Below are 17,823 nucleotides of genomic sequence, written 5' to 3'. Positions count from 1 at the left end.
AATTCATTTTTCCTTACCGGCAAGAATAGTAATGCATACCTACGAATAGAGATGGAGGGAGATATCATATATTTTTATAGAGGCTATAAATAGACTTGAATGCTCTTAATTTGAACAAGAATATTACATTGTATCAAGTTATGTAATATCGTATCGGTGTTTTGAGGTTGGCTCGGTACGGTATAGTACCGGTGTACCGAATGATACACCATGACGTACCGAACAATATACCAAGACTTATCGAGTGATTTTAAATATTTTTCCTCTTACTATAACATAGTAGCACGATCCGTCCGGTAGCGGATGATCCACATACCGATATGTCATCGGACCGGTACGTACCGCCTGTACCGGGTGGTATCATTCAAAATTACATACCATGCATTATACAATGATTAATGATGATAAAATATTAGCATAGTATAATGAAAAGGTTAAATTATATATTATATATTATGTTATTAAAATACTTATTTTAGTTCCAATATTTACAAAACATAATAATAGAAAACTTTCTAGATAGTTGAGATAAGATCGATTTTGATCCTCAATTTGAGATAATAAAATCGATCCAAGTTAATTTATTTTCAAATGTTATCATAAGAAAAATTAGAGTGTGATTCGTCAGTGGTTAAATCTATATTATCTATCCTATTTTGATTTATTATTCCCGTAAAAGACTAATCGATAATTTTATTTTATTATGAAAAAAAAATTCATAAAATGTTTAAATCTCTAGACAAAATTGAGATATCTTTAGGATCAACTCCAGAAATTGATTAATTTAATTTCAAAATATATCTATAATCATCAACGATCAGAAGAGATTAAGTTCCTACGTCATGAAATATTCTTAATACATGTTATGACACACTTAGTTGGTGTATTGTTACGCTTGAGTTGACTATATTACATATATAGAATCTTGATTAATCGAAAATAATAATTATATTGACTAAATTAACATTTGTAATATTTCTATGTTCGTTCAACAAACAATCTTACACCAACAATCAAAAGTTGACTTCGCGAGTTATATGTTCGAGTCTTTTATTGATTTTGTTTTTATTTTTTGAAGAATAAAATGATTGTTATGATATGATATGGAAAGAAAAATCCATATGTTGAGATATATTAGTACGAAGGTGACGGATGGATACCGGCACTGGTAACATGAATGAATCACCAGTGGTCAACGTTGACCGGACCAGATGGACATAATGAAGCGCGTCGGCCCACAAATTAAGACAAGACGACAGGTTGACAGCCCGTTGCGTGCGGGTACAGGGAATGCCAATCTTTGCCGACTCTGTACTGAGCTGGGGAGCAGGCGGTGGTGGTTGGTAAGATGTCAGTTGTCATCGACACTGAATCGGAAGTGGATGCGTGACTGTGGGTGGGGTGCTCGTCTTGGACCATAGTCCAACGATGTAGTGCCGATTCTTGGTGTGTTGATGAGAAATGTCGACTTTGGTGACGATTTCTTATTAGTTCTCGAAAATATATTTTCTCCTGTTAAATTCATGCGACCAATTCCCAGACAAAAAAAAGAGTCGTATTTTGGGTTTCTTCCCACCATTTTTTTTAATCTATGATCAATATTCTTTATTTCTGATTAGTTCTCAATATGATCATAATTAATTTCGGATGTTGTTACACGTCGGGTTCAATACAATATGATCATAATTAACTTTGAGAGAAGCATAACACTTAAGAAGATAATAATATTCGAGGTCCACTATAATTTTTTTTTCTAACGGAGAGTTTCATCAAATCCTCCGTACCTCTTAAGTTAAAATTCTGAAGGTGTTTTATTTGGAATGTCTCCGACGTAATCTTGTAGGTACCTAAGGATGAATAATTCATCAATTTTTTAGAATAAAAATATAAAAAATCTCGATTGACTTCGAATTAGCATCTTAACTTAGATAACTAAAATTTGATTTAATAGTCATAAATATATTCTCAATAAAACATACCAAAAGTAACCTCCTACTTTTTATATTGGGTTAGTTCTATAAGCATAAAAACATAATATGCTATTAATAAGCGGAATAACTTTAATACCAAAAATCTGAAATCAAATAATAATATATTTAAATATTATGATATGTACTTTTCAATGTTATCCGGAAGACCTTTATTTGATGTACGATTATTGTTAGTGAACAGATGCACCGTGGCTGATGAGTTAGCACGGCTTGGTTCACGGGTCGATGTCGGGAGTCTTCGATCGTCTGAGTCGATTGCCGAGGTTGGGAAGCTGGTTGGTGGCTCTTGTTCGAGACGTTGGTTGATGGCTCTCTGCCGGGATGCTCGTCGACGCGTCGGGGGGAGGCGATCTCTCTTGATCGAGATGATCTCGCTTTGGGGATGACCGCTCTCCTGCACAGAAGGCCCCATCGGGTGGTTACCGACTGTGGCCCCTCGACGAGTAAGTCAGTGTGGGGTTCTGCTTTATGCTCTTTTTTTTCTCCCCCCTGGGCCGAATACCGGCCAAAGGCTTTTATACTATTGTACGAGAGTCGGTCGTACGCGGGTTCTGCTTTATGCTCTTTTTTTTCTCCCCCCTGGGCCGAATACCGGCCAAAGGCTTTTATACTATTGTACGAGAGTCGGTCGTACGCGGGTTTGGTGTGGTGGCCGATCCTCGAGGGGTGAGATGATACCTTTATGCGGTCGCCGTCCTGGGACGAGACATACCGAGCAACATTTTGGTTTGGTTGCTTGCTCGACACGTGGAGGTGCTTCTCTTGCTGACTTGGTTGTAGCATGACATGACATCTATTGTGACGTGTCCTCGGCCTGAAATATACCTTATCAGTTGCATCATTGTCGGATCCGAGATCTATAGTAATGTCAATCTGTAAAGAGAACTAAATTTATCTTCTCCTCCTCGTTGATTGATTCATGTGACTAAAGGAGACGAGAGAAAATCTGCAATCTCTCAATCATATCAACACATTCATATACGCATAATTAATTATTGTGTGTTTTGTTATTATTGAGTCTCATAGGACGAGAAGGAGGTATCGGCAATAACTGATTTTATTACGAGACAGCTCATGATATTCATATCGATCTATTATGCGCCTCTGCTTCTGCTTGGATTTGATGGTTCATGAATGAACCATCCCATACTATTTAGGAAATATCTATTTGTAAATTTCTGAGTCCGGTTGCGAGGTCTATCAATATCTATGGTCTTAGACCATCAATAATGATTTTTCCTTAGAGTTCGGATATTTGATCGATCCTTCAATTGTAGCCAATATCTTATTACGAATAATTCCGACAACTTCCGGGTGGTTTCGCTATAATAGGTAATAATGAAATCACCATTTTAGGAATCCTTTTCTGCTTTATGCTCTTTTTTTTCTCCCCCCTGGGCCGAATATCGGCTAAGGGCTTTTATACTACTGTACGAGAGTCGGTCGTACGCGGATTTGGTGTGGTGGTCGATCCTCGAGGGGTGAGATGGTACCTTTATGTGGTCGTCGTCCCGGGACGAGACATACCGAGCAACATTTTGGTATGGTTACTAGCTCGGCGCGTGGAGGTACTTCTCTTGCTGACTTGGCTGTAGTGTGGCGTGACATCGATTGTGATGTGTCCTCGGCCCGAAATATACCTTATCAGTTGCATCGTTGTCGGATCCGAGATCTATAGTAATGTCAATATGTAAAGAGAACTAAATTTATCTTCTCCTCCTCGTTGATTGATTCATGTGACTAAGGGAGACGAGAGAATATCCGCAATCTCTTAATCATGTTACGTATCAACACATTCATATACGCATATTCAATTATTGTGTATTTTGTTAATATTGAGTCTCATAGGAGATCCGATTTATTTATAAGAAAGAGTAAAAAATTTAAGATAAGTAATTAAATGAGTTACTCGAACTTTCATTTTATTATATTGACCCATAATCGTAATCATAATTTAATTATATCCATAATATATCTTATCTAATTAGATCGGATCACATAATCTAACAAATTCAAAAGATACAATCAATTATAATACTATTTATATTATTTTATTTGTAAGAGTGCCAAAAAAAAAAATATTGAGATAAAAATTAATGTTTTATTATTCTTATTCACAATGTAATAAGAATACATATTTGAAACGGCAACCAATAATTTATATTATATTCTAAGTTATTATCCTCCATCATAATATTTTTATATATGCAACGAAAACAACGTAAATCTATTTTTTTTTAAATACTATGACCGACATAAAAATCAAGTTTCTCACCTTTTTTTTTCTCAAACTAATAATAAGAGTACATATTTGAAACTCTAAAAAAAATATGATAAATTAATTTATAGCGTATTTTGAGTTCCTCTTTTATAGCGTCTTTCTATGTTTTCTCATAGATGTATAAAAAATATAATAACTTTATTCAAAAATATTGTAAATAAATCGGTTCACATTATCGACTAACTGCAGAGTCTTTTTACTTCTTTTGCTGATGATATTTTGGGATACACGAGAAGTGAGAACACAAAAAGGACAACTGACAAAAGATCAAAATGAAAGGTTTTCCTAACATTTTAAAGCCACATATAAAAAAAATTGCTGATATGAGAAATAATCACTCTTACATTTAAATTAAAAGATTCTTATCCATCAATATTAAATTTAAATGAAAAGATTCTTATCCAAATTTATCCTCTATAATATAGTATAAATTCTCAATACTATAATACCATAGTTCTAAAAAAAACATATTTATTTTTGTTTATAAGACTCGAACCATTATAATACTATTATATTTTATATTTTACGTGATTATATATATTTATTTTAGATGAATTACCTTCATTTTTTTAATGGTATCACTCTCATCATAAAAAATAAGTGCAATAAATAATTTTAAAATTAATTAAAAATGATAACATATTCTCCTATTTTTCATAATTATTTCTTATTTTCCGTGGATCGATATTCACTTTATCATTCAATCGGAAAAAGTAAAATAAATAAAAAAATATTAAATAAAATAACAATCCTATGGATTTTAGTTTGACACTTATTTGTCACTGTTTTATTGATCATAATTTGCATCACACTGATCAACCCACTTTGCACCGATATCAACCAACGGCGTGTGCGGCCGGATGAGGGTCCATCAGATTGACCAATCACGCCGTAAGCGGCCCGTTATAGAGGAGATGAGTTCCCCGAAAAGACCCTGAGAATCCCGGGCTTTCTCTTCGGGGTCCCAAATATCTCGTCACGTGACGTCACCCCCCCCCCCTACCGGTACACAACACTCGTTTCCCATCCTCCTCGGCTCCCCTGTTCTCCTCCTCCTCGTCCTCCTTGGTTGGGTTCTCTATTTAGTACTGGCTTTGATCCCAAGGTTGGTCTCCACTCGCACGCTGAGCGCCGCCTAGGGCGAAAAGGATGGAGCCTGGCCGGTGGCGTCTCCTCTTCTTCGTCTCCTCTTCGATCCAGGTAGGCAAGATCGCCTTGGTTCTTTCTCTGTTCGATTCTAGCGCTCGGTTGGAGTCTTGATCGCACGGGGTTGAGGCGATCGCTTTTTCTGTCGGGCGTTTCTTTCTTCTTGGTTTGTTCTTGATGGGGGCACGATGTTGGTTTTCGATTTTTTGGAGGTGGGTTTGTGACGGCTTCTGTGGGAATGGGCTCGCGTTCTTGATACTCGTCCATTTCAGAAAATGTTTTCTAGGGTTTTAGACGTTGTGAAGTTTATTGCATTTGAATAATTCGGGGAAACAGAGCCAGAGACGGCGGTGATGTTTTAGTTTCTGAAAGCAAGAAAGGTTTTGTTCTTTAGTTGGTTTCAAGAAAGGTGGGGTGATATTTGAGTTTCTGAAAGCAAGAAGAAGAAAAAGACGGCTCGCGATTCTGTTCTTCATTTGGTTTCAAGATTGGCGACATTCGCATCTGAGGCGCTTCTTCTTTATGTTCATGATTTTGGGAAAGATTAGTATGAAGATCAAGAATCGGAGATGGAAACAGATAAATATTTTCATGTGCGGTTGCTGTTGACTACAGTCGCATGTTTTTTCGAGATTGGTTTCGTTGGTTTTCTTTCTATCACATTTCAATTAACCTCATACCGCATTTATTGTGGATTTTATGTGAGGAATGGCCTGTATGGTCGCCGGTCAGAATCCTTCATTTATGGCATAAGAACCTTTCATGATGTCCTTTTTTTCTAATCATAATCACTCTTGACTCCCGTGCTCGGATTGAACTTTCCTCCAGCAGTGGAGGCATCATCGAACGCATATCTCATGATGCTTCTCACCGCCATTCTGGGTTTCCGTGCACCTATTGAACGTTCTTGTTCTTTGTCGGGAAGCACTCTTTTCTGCTTTGAGATGTTTACGTTAGGAAAGCAGGCTTAGGCATGGCTTTTGTGGTTCCTTCAACATCAAAGTTGGCAAGGCTCTCTTGTTCAATAGTGTCTAAGTTCAACATCTCTCTGCATCCTTACTAGGACCTTCTTTTCTTGTACGACTATGAGTAATTTATCTAGGCTTGGCAAATCGCTAATGGGCTAAAGTCAGCTGTGTCGATTGTGGTCATTATAAAACTATTTTGTTACAGAATTTATAGGTGGTCAGAATTGTGTGACATACAGCAGAATCAATATGTTGACATGAGATGGCTTTATTTATGCATAATGGAGGTCTGTTTGTCTCTACAGCAAAACTTATTACACATATCCAAAGGACTTCATATATCTAGTACAACTTTGGAGGGTAGTTCAATTGTTGCCCATGCTTAAAGTCAATGTAGAAATTTCTATCCATGATTTAGCATTCTCGGATCTTAGGTAAGTCCATCTATTGTTCATTAGGAAATTTTCATATAGCTTTTGGTAGGGTTTGACTTACCGTTTCGACTGGATGTGCCGACTGGCTGATGAAACGGCACGTGCCACTCCGTTCCGACATGTCGAATGTTGGTACGGTGGGGTGTGCCGATGACACAAAGGAACTCGAAAAAAACCTAAAAATAGGAAAAAACTTAGATTAGAGTTTATTATTTGGAAATAAATGTAAGTTTAGTATAATTTCATCATAGATATCTAAATTTGGAAGGGATAACGACACATCTTTTTGAGCTTTGAGAAGCAGCTTTGAATCATCCTTCTCTTGATATTGAATTATCTACAAAAATATGACTTGAATTGTTAGATTATGAGTCAAAAATTAAGATTCAAATGAACCAAGTAATATATGGATCGATCAATGAATATACCTCGTTCTATCACCAAAAAGAACGACGGGACTTCACAAGTGGTGGATCGAGGTCTTCGATCCCATGTATTTGTATATTAATATGATATGTTTATCGGATCCAATCTAAAAATTGCTCCTATGATATGGTATACTGATATATCGTATACCATTGGTATATCAATGTAGTGATGATTGTAGCCTAATTATCGTGAACCACACATGTTCAAGGTGGCTCCTAAGGCAAAGATGTTTGTGGCATGTATAGATGCAGAGGTTGGATAATGCCAAAACTTCTACTTTCGTCATTGATCGACTACTTTTTATCATAAGACCGATCAACCTTGGAAAAGAATGATCAACTATCACCGTACTGTTGTTGGTCATAGGATCATCCATAATGTGATGGTTGGAAATACGACGAGCTCCGTTGTGTCTACGTCATATAGGCTTTATCATATCTGCTTAAAATCATCGATTGCCTTCCTTTTCCCTTTCCGTTTATAACAACCCGACCAACACCTCCTCGAGCTCCATGATCTGAATCTTGGGTGACAAATACATATTGCTTCTCGATCCATACACCACCTTGAAACTACATCGATGGAACCATCAACTCCCCGATGTCGTCGCCATCGTCGGTCGAGGCACTACTGTCAATGCCATTGCTATGTCTACATACCGAGAGGGTTATTGAATGTGATTGAGAAGGCACTACTATCGACGTCATGAACTCAAGTAGTTTGACTTAGGGTTGTCCGGCTCCTTCCGCTATATTTTGACCAAGGGGTATCTTCCTCCTGTTAGGGATGTTGTTCCTATTTTTCTATTGTGGCATTGCCTCAGTGATAAAATGCAAAGGACGTGAAAGATCTCTCACCTTGTCAAGTAAAGGATCCTCTTGGTTCTTCGTTGCTTCGACTCATTCTACATCGGCTATGAATCTTCGTTGTCGCATCCAAGGTCGATAGGATCAATCTTTGGTTCCTCTGGTTCCTTGCCACATCACAACCTTAGTTGCATGTTGTAGTGGACATATACTAGTTCCTCCAGCCATCTATATGATAGTTTGTTGTGGATCTTCGTGTAAATCAATGTGAAAGTATATGGACCATAGCCGTTCTTAAATTGGGTGCGGACTCTTCAAATTGTAGCTATTATTTAATTGCAAAAAGATATAAATAAGACTTATTAGCATGGTTTACAATATTGTACCGTACCGCTCGGTACGGGCTGTATGTGCCGGTCTAATAGAGGACCAGCACGGGCGGTACATCGGTACACCTTAGTGTACCGTGGGTCAGTACGCTCATTACGTATTGTACCGACAGTCGATCGGTACACTGGTATGATATGATATTTAGAACCTTGCTTATTAGCATAACAAATCATTAATGCCAATATTAATTTATAATTAAATGTGTGTATGTAACTTTCTCTTACTAGGATCCATATTGTAACAACATGATATAACTATAACGTTGGAGAATGAACTGACAATTTATCAGAATAGTTGACCCTCTATAATAGCCTTAATTGCATCGGCACTTTCCTTAATGCTGATAATACATCTGATCGCGTTCCAAGACTATATTGAAATTAAATGGTTGGATTTAGATAATATGTCGCAAGATAAATGATTTAGTTAGCAGGAATTTTTAAATATTAAATATTTATATTGTAAAGTGTAAACTACTCTGAATATGAATTTACTTGCATTATGGATGCCTTGGTCCATATGAGCTTTGATCCCGCGGTTGATGGTATGTAAATATTGAACCTTTAAAATTATCGAAAAATGCTTTCTTGACTTCTTCTCTTGTTGTAAGCTTCATATGTCTAAGATAAGACATTTGCAGATGCTTTTTTATATATAATTTTTTTTAAATATTAAATATTTATGTTGTAAACTACTCTGAATATGAATTTACTTGCATTATGGATGTCTTGGTCCATATGAGCTTTGATCCTGCGGTTGATGATATGCAAATATTGATCCTTTAAAATCATCGAAGAATGCTTTCTTGATCTCTTCTCTTGTTATCAGCTTCATATATCTAAGATAAGGCATCTGCAGATGCTTTTTTATTTCGACCTTACGAAGGACAATGTAAAAAAATTTCACTCTTTTTATAATATAATATCATTCACAAACTCCCAAAATCTAGAAGAAAGAAATATCTTTTTTCCTATTTTTCATCACTCTATTTTGAATACCTTGAATCCGACCATTTATGTGATGCGACCATTGTCTTGAGACCTAGTCTTTTTTGTTAGATTGACTTTAAGGAGATGAAATTTATAGCAAATCGAGTGATGTCGGGTTGGAGTATCTCACCATTTGTAAACTTTTGCATCAATGAGTGGATCCTATGATCGTTGCGTATAAACTTTGTCACTGATTGTGCCCTTTCTACATACTTTTTTACTAATGATAACTCGTTAATGTCCTTCAATATGAGATCCATATAGTGAGCTTCACATGGAGTTCAAAATAGTGTTTTTTTGCATTCTAATTGTAAACTCGCTTTCTTGAAATTAGCTTTTTTGTCAGTCTGGACAATGTACTATGATCTATCTCCTTTACCACAATGTCCATTAGGTTCTCAATGTAGTTTGCATATTGAATTTTATTGGAAGCATTAACCAACTTATAAAATATGACCCTTCTGTTGTAATATACAAGAAAGTTGATGATCGTTATTCTTGTAGGCCTAGTCCAACTATCACACATTAGTGTCATCCATACTCGTCCAACTGCCTCTTGAAGGATTTTATCAAATCCTTCAGTTCTACCACTTCCTTATCTAAATAAATATAACGTATCTCTTTTGGTGTTGGAGGTTGGATCCTCGTGCCAACCATTTTGCTTAAAGACACCATACTCTGATAATATAGACCTTGAGTTGTGTTTGCTTGAATCCTGTGTAAGTTGAACCACTTTGCTGTTGCCTTACCAATATTTTGAATCTTTTCTTTTGTATAAGCATCATCAATTCTTGTCTGTTTTATTATTTGTAGAAGATAGATTTATAAATCAATATTAACAATATCAGTTGCTGATCTCTTACCAAATGTTTTTAAAAACGCTAGGCATCAAAAGGCGTTAAGGTCCCAAAATGCCCAAAGCGTTTTAGAATATTAAAATATAAAAAATAAGTTATGATTGATAAATATGATTATAAAAATAATAATATGATATCAAATTAAAAACATATAAAGTACCAAGTCACATTGTCCATATTCTAATAACATAAATGTCAAAACAATAAAGTTTTACATTAAATTCAATGATTATCATAAACAAATCATCATTCTTAACCTTAATCATATCTTCCTCTTTCTTTTTCTCTTCCCCTTGTCCATCTTTATCAGAATAGGTTTTCTCCTCTTCAACAATGGCAAGTGATGACTTGAAGCTTATGCACTCATTTTTACTCTGATCATTTGTTTTGTGCATGTTTGCAATTCTCCAACATTTGAGTCTCTTGCCATATATCCCCATATTAAGCTATCATCTTCAAATATAAGTTCATTTTTGACATCTTATAAGATTACACTCATTTTCTTCACTAACCACTCATTTGAATCATCAATGTTTTGTAATGAGATTGAATCAATATTATTTCACAAATCATAATGAGCCTTTAATACTTGATTATACTTTATATAAACTAAATCTTGTAATCGTTAATGCTCTATTCGATTTCTCTTCTTTGTGTGAATCTATCATGTCATATGAATTAAAGATATGTTAATACGTCTATCTGAAGAAAGAACATATTAGTTGAAGCATAAATATTCTTATATACTTACATTCTCAAAGGCACTCCAGTTTTGTTCACAACCTACAATACTATAAGTCCAACTAAGAATTTTGATAGATAACTACTGTAAGTTCGGGATGAAATTTTCAAATATACTTCACCATTCAGCTCCAAAATTTAACTTTATTATTAACAGTAATATACGTATGTATTTACATGATATTAATTATATAAAATTATAAATGTTTGGAGATTTAATTGTCCTTGATTGAACTACAATTGGAATTCCAAAAAGACCATCAATATTTTTATATAATGATAATTCATATATGATCTTATTTTTTATTATAATACTTGGAACCAATCTTACAGTGCACTGACATAACCCACTCACAACTTCAACTTCAAACTTGAAAGAGTTCCTATAAAAAAATTTTGGGTTTAGATAATAGCCTGCTGCATGTAGTGGATGATAAAGTTGCCATTCCCATCTTTTGTTTATGATTGTAAATATATCCATATACGTCTCTTTATTTTCACCAATAGACTTTTGAATTGTTTGCTTGGTTCTATCCATAGCTTTATAAATATATCCTATTGCAAACTTTTTTTCATTATTTGCCAACCGAAGGACGTGAACAAGAGGGTCAATTACCTTTAATGTATAAACTATATAATTTCAAAAGGATGACATTAAAATGACACCATTGGCCTTTTACCGTTCGTTTCTTTTGTCCATTTGCTTGTCACCCATTTCTCTAAGGTAAATATGTTTCTCAGGTTGTGTTTTTGATAATGTATGCTTTGTAATATCAAGAAGGAAGTAACAAATCATGTGACACCAAATCTCACTAATTCTTTATTGCCTGTGAATTTTCTCATCATATTCAAAGCATAAGTATGATTATATAGAAATCCAATTACAAAGATTACCCTTCATAAAGTCTTCTTGATGTTAAAAATCTTTTCAATGTCCTCTAGTATTAGATCAACGTAATATACTGTGCATGCAGTCCAATACAGATGTTATCTTTTTTGCTTGTAGTAATTTATCTAAGATAATAATAAAATTGATGAAACTTAGGAGTTACATAGTTCATCTATTCACATTGGAGACATAGAGTAATTAAAAGTTTAAGAAATTCAAAAGATAAATCTTATTGCTAAAACATACCTGCTTTTATTTTTTATTATAACTTAGATGATATTTTGTTCGTTAATGTCTTCTACAAACTTGTCAAGCAACTTATATAACTTTATCTAGATTTCATAAGTGAAGATGCATCTATTAACTTCGCAAATATGGTTCCTAAAGAACAGTTGACTATAAAATTAATTATACTCATTTATCTCTTGTCGGTCCAATCATCTGACATAATAGAGCAACCATGTTTTGTTCATATTTCTTTGTAGCATTTCAATAAGTCATTTATGTAATCTAACACTTTCTTTAGTAACGGAACTCATAACTCATGATAATTTGGAGGTTTTAATCACCTGTTATATATTTTAATTAATGTCCAAACGACAAGCATTCAGGGGAATTCTAGCTTGATAGAAGAAGTGAGTAATGTGTTGAATTATTCTTTCCCTTATTTCCTTATCACAAGCATCACTTATATTTGTTTGCCTTAATTTTGCTCATGTTTGGTCTTATTGCTTCTGTAATCCTTGATATATATACAAATCCATCGATCCTTTTTTAGCCTTCTTAGCAATTACAACTTCTTTTCCTTTACTGTAAGATATTCTTTTCTCACTGACATTGACACTTTTTGTATGATATTCCACTTTTTCATCATCTCCATTATGGTGAACATCATTCTTAAGTAAAATCCCACAATACTTGTTCTTTTGTGTCTTTCTTTTAGTCATATAAGCCAACTAACTCTTCTTTTACATCAGGTGCATACTTAGTGTATGCCGATACATTCTTGAAGTTTTCTACTTGATGTTGTTTTGCATGGAAAATTCCACCTAATTAGTTCGATTGAACCAACTAAGTTACTATTCAATCAAACTAGAGCTCACAATTTGGTTCGACTGGTGGCATTCAATCGGGCGCTCACCCGAGGCGCTTGGGCTTAGGCGAGTGCCCAGGTGGTGCTTCAGTGAAGTGCGTCGCCTAGGCTCTCGGGCCTCGCCTCTCTCGGGTGCCTAGGTGAGTTCCGGAGTGCCTATTAAAAACATGATAAAACCATGGATTCCATCCTGCCTCAGACTACCAATCCTGCTTAACCGAGGATAAGGGGTAGTTGGCTATCTTGTGCTAGCACTCCTCTGGAATCCCTGTGGTGCAGATCCATTGCAATCGTCATACTCCTATTGTGAGTTAGGCTGTTGATGCCTTATTGCATCTTCATACATATATTGATACTCCAGTGATGCATGAATACAATCCCTAAAACCCGAGTCGACATCATTGTTGCGACTCTCGTATTCATCCTAAAATGATTCTTGCGTAGCACACCTATATTCTTTCTGTTCCTTGGCCTTCTTTTGAATTGCATCATCCTTTGCCTATTGTAGCTTATTTTGAAATAACTGACATATCTCTTTCAGAACCTTTTTACATTTTGCAATATCGGGATAATCACCGATCAAATGTTGCTTCAATTGAGTGATTTCTTCACCCCGATCAATGTAGACATAATGTTTGCACTGCCAATGATGGTGGTTGTTGTCTAAACGGCAGGCATGATCCCAAGTATCATTAGATGACTGTTCCTTTGGTGTCATGTTCTTAAAGAAATTTATCAAAATAACAAACTCGATTATATGTAATGAACCCTAATTTGTCATTATAAACATATCAATCATCGTGATAGACATTAAATACATAGAATTGACCTAATATGGGTCAAAATATGTTGAAATCATCATTAATTCCATTAATCACAGCATCAAAAAATCTAAGTACTCCCTAGTTAATCTTATTTTATCACTATAAACATGTCAAATATCCTAATAGGCATTAAATACATAGAATTAACCCAATATTGATCAAATTACGATGAAATTATCATTAAATCTACTAATCACGGCATTAACAAACTTAATTACTCCCTAATTAGTTTTCTTTTACCACCATAAACATGTCAAACACCCTAATACGAATTTACATTATATTGAGAAAATATTGGTCAAATTTCAATGAAATCATCATTAAATCTACTAATCACAGCATTAAAAACCTTAATTAATCCCTAATTAACCTCCTTTTATCATCGTTAACATGTAAATCACCCTAGTACACATTAAATACATAGATTTCAGCCAATATATGTCTAATTTCAATTAAATCAACATTAAACCCACTAATCACAGCATTAACAACCTTAATTACTCCATAATTAACTCTACTCTACCATCATAAACATGTCAAACAACATAATAGACATTGACAACATAGAATGGGCTAATCATCTCATAGATCAACAAAAATCTAGAAAGGGAATACATACCTTTTGATTAACGTGATCCTTTTCTAGCTTAAGTGTTAAACCTCTCAAATAAGCCTCCCAAATTTGATCCAATCCACAATTGATAACTACCGGATACAGGACGATCTACGTGTCCGTCACCTATCGGATCAATATGTACTGCCTATGCCATACCGCATCAGGTGGTACAACAATCTAGGTAACGTATGTTCAAAGTTCAAACAACTATCAAATTATCAAGTTAGTGTTTTTGATGTATCAGTTCTGAAGTGACCCCATATAGATGGCCAAAATACTTGGATGATAATGATTTTGCAGATAAAATGTTGATGAAATGGGTTGGTATCTTTGAGAAAAATTATTTATTTAATTGCACTAATATCTAGATCTTTTTGTCAATACTTAATATCATATGAGTTTTCGATTGTAGTGAAATACTTGAATGAAAGATTAATGAATCTATGAACTAAGTTGATGCATTCTCTCATATATGCAGGTCATTTTCATGTTGTTTCCAGCAAATTTTCAGCCATCTAATGCACAGTAAGCCAGAATTATTCTTTCTCTTGAGACATAACCTTCATGTTCTGAAATTGATAAAATACTGATTTTACTTTTCATTATGCTTGCCCCACTCCTATCAAGTGATGAATAATTTTTATTTTTTGTTTGTATATTCTTCCTTGTATTTTGATTGCCTATTATTTTTATTTCATTTAGAGACATATATGCAGAAGGGTTTTGTTCCATGTATGGTATTTGTGGACAACGCAGTGATGGGAAGGTTTTAAATTGCCCTAACCGTACACATTCTGTGAAGGTAACTTGGTCAGGCACTCTGGATGTTATTATTTGTTTTTCCACGACATGGTTATGCTGCTTTGTTCGATTATTATAGATCTTTAATTCAGAGATAGGATTTTGATAAATTTTCCTTTGCGTCCATGAGAAAGCTGGTGGACTGCATATTTGTCTACACATGCTACTTATTTTCTGCAGAAGTTAGTTTTTGTAATGAAGCTCTGCAAGTTTTTCTAACGAGGTCCTGCTTTCCTGTATTCTATTTGATCGAGTGGCAGAATACTACCTAAGAAATGTGTACCTTACTGCATCAATTGAATAAAACTTTCTTTTCCTTTGGGTTACAGCCAGATGAATTGCTTTCTTCAAAGATCCAGAGTCTGTGTCCAACAATCACCGACAACGTCTGCTGCTCTGCAGATCAGTTTGACACATTACGTGGGCAAGTCGAACAAGTAAAATCTTTTACTGACAGTTGCAGTTTTTAATACTAACAAAGGTCATCGTACATGCTCTGTTTCATTGGCTACTCACTCTAATCCATTCATTTACTATATCTTCTATGGTTCCAGAACTTCTTTTTGTTCGCTGTTCATGGTTCTACGCTGGTTGGATGTTTTGCAATGTTGACTTACCAAAGTCTTTCTAGCTATCCCTTTGCTCCATGTACTTTTTGACTTTTAATTGCATTTAATATATGGGATAAAATCTCGGTTTGGTACCACTACTGGTTGGTGACCTGGTTGGTACAGTACAATACCTGCTAATCTATCGAGTATCAATTTGGTTTGGTACCGGCTAGACCACAGCAAGCTGATGGAGAGAGAAAGAAGGTGGGGCGTCGTATGTCGAAGTGGCAGATCATGACTTGGGCGACAATGAGTTGTTGCTTAAGGATGAGGGCAGTAGAGCAGAACAATTCACATACATTGACAAGGCAGAGTAAGTACGAAGTGGTTAGCAACGTGAACATGAAAGAATTGAGAGAGACCATTGGACAGCCAATAGATTGCAGCGGAGGAGGTGGTTTTTTTTGGGTGTGTTGGGAGGAGGAGGCGGTGGGGGGTTGCAAGTTTTAAATAAAAAAACAAAAGAAATTATGAGTTGCTATCAGTATTGGACAACATGCTTATTGCTTGGTACAACTCAATATCTCTACCACTTGATATAAGTCGATACCATTGAGCTTATTGGACTGATCTAAACAATATACAGCATACTAAGTGTCAATACAGATTTGTATCAACTGAACCACTTCAAGTAGAGAGAGAGAGAGAGAGAGGGAGAGGGAGAGAGAGAGAGAGAGAGAGAGAGAGGAGGAGGAGGAGAAGGAGGAGGAGGTTGAGGAGGAGGAGGTGGTGGTGGTGGTGATTGAGGAAGGCTGGTATGGTTTGTCTGGCAGAGAAGATGTGGTGATGCAGCGACATTGACAAGCAACAAAGGAGGAAGAGTGGCTAGTGAAATTGTTCGGTCCATATATTGGTTAGTTGTTACACCAGTAAAAACTTATCCATGCCACTCTGTATGATTGGATTCTAAAACCTTGGTAGTAACAAAATTTATTTATACGTGGTATTTTCTAACTAGAATGAAAAGGACTGACACTTTCAGCATAATTAATCTCAACATTAGACTTATCATTTACCAACCACATATATTTAGCCAAAAAAAAGAAAAGGATTCTGGGATTGGTAGGAGCCTATCAAATTGGCTGTTAGTAGGACATAATCTTAAAAACTGGAGAAAACAAGCAATCTGAAACACACAAGATAAACATTGTTTGACCGACAGGTTTGCTTCCATGGTCCAATATGATCAAGGAGACTTCATCATTACATTGTCAATACAATCAAGGAGACTTCATTATAACATTTTTTGACCAACAAGTTTGCTTCCATGGGCCAATATGTTGTCAATCCCTAGATACTCAGAATTTAGATCCCAGCTGCCTTCACTGCTGATGATGACAGAAGCAGATGAGATACTAAGCTGCAAAATTTTTGACATATATGCACCCCATATTCATCGTACTTTATATTTCTATTATGTTTTAAACCATGGGTTGGATCCAGCCCTTACTTTTCAATAGATAAACTATTTTTGTAGCAGTTAATTCATTGTATTATTTGGGGCCTTAGAGCTTATTGTCATTTTTGTTGCTTACAGAAACAATTTCTTACATTAGATACCTTAATGGTATTTTCTTATACTTTATTTGTTTAGTATTTTAATTATTTTTTTGTGGATAACTTTTGCAGGCAATTCCTCTTCTTGTGGGTTGTCCAGCATGCTTGAGGAATTTTCTGAATCTCTTCTGTGAGCTCTCTTGCTCTCCAAATCAAAGCCTATTCATCAATGTGACATCAATCAAGAAGGTGCTTTCTTCTTTTACTTGAAAAAAATTATGTGATGCAAGTAGGTTTGGAACTTTCTTGTGTCTATACCAACTTCTCAATGGTACATAACTTGTTTTCTGCTGTTTGCAGTGCTTTCTTAGTTTGATGTGACATACATGATACATCATCTTATTATACTTTGTGTGTGCATCTAAAGTGCTGTAAAACATAATTTTGAGAAATGATTTTA

The 17,823-nt window shown here is 35.2% G+C and overlaps 1 protein-coding gene across 2 annotated transcripts in view; it reads left to right on the top strand.

Annotated features, from left to right (window-relative positions):
* The first annotated feature begins 5,280 nt into the window (after positions 1–5,280).
* LOC135626525 (uncharacterized) overlaps positions 5,281–17,823 on the top strand; it is a 64,078-nt gene continuing 51,535 nt past the window's right edge. The window contains exons 1-5 of one of the 2 annotated variants that reach the window (XM_065131903.1): positions 5,281–5,472; positions 14,933–14,979; positions 15,157–15,256; positions 15,585–15,692; positions 17,496–17,612. In XM_065131903.1, the coding sequence (XP_064987975.1) occupies positions 5,422–5,472; positions 14,933–14,979; positions 15,157–15,256; positions 15,585–15,692; positions 17,496–17,612 (423 nt within the window). In that variant the 5' untranslated portion in view covers positions 5,281–5,421. The remainder of the gene's footprint in view (positions 5,473–14,932; positions 14,980–15,156; positions 15,257–15,584; positions 15,693–17,495; positions 17,613–17,823) is intronic. The other variant, XM_065131904.1, reaches the window with a different exon arrangement.

This window comes from Musa acuminata, chromosome BXJ2-11, assembly GCF_036884655.1.
Source record: "Musa acuminata AAA Group cultivar baxijiao chromosome BXJ2-11, Cavendish_Baxijiao_AAA, whole genome shotgun sequence".
NCBI classification, from domain to species: domain Eukaryota; kingdom Viridiplantae; phylum Streptophyta; class Magnoliopsida; order Zingiberales; family Musaceae; genus Musa; species Musa acuminata.
The sequence above is the reverse complement of the archived record's forward strand: the minus strand, read 5'-3'. Positions and strand labels throughout refer to the sequence as shown.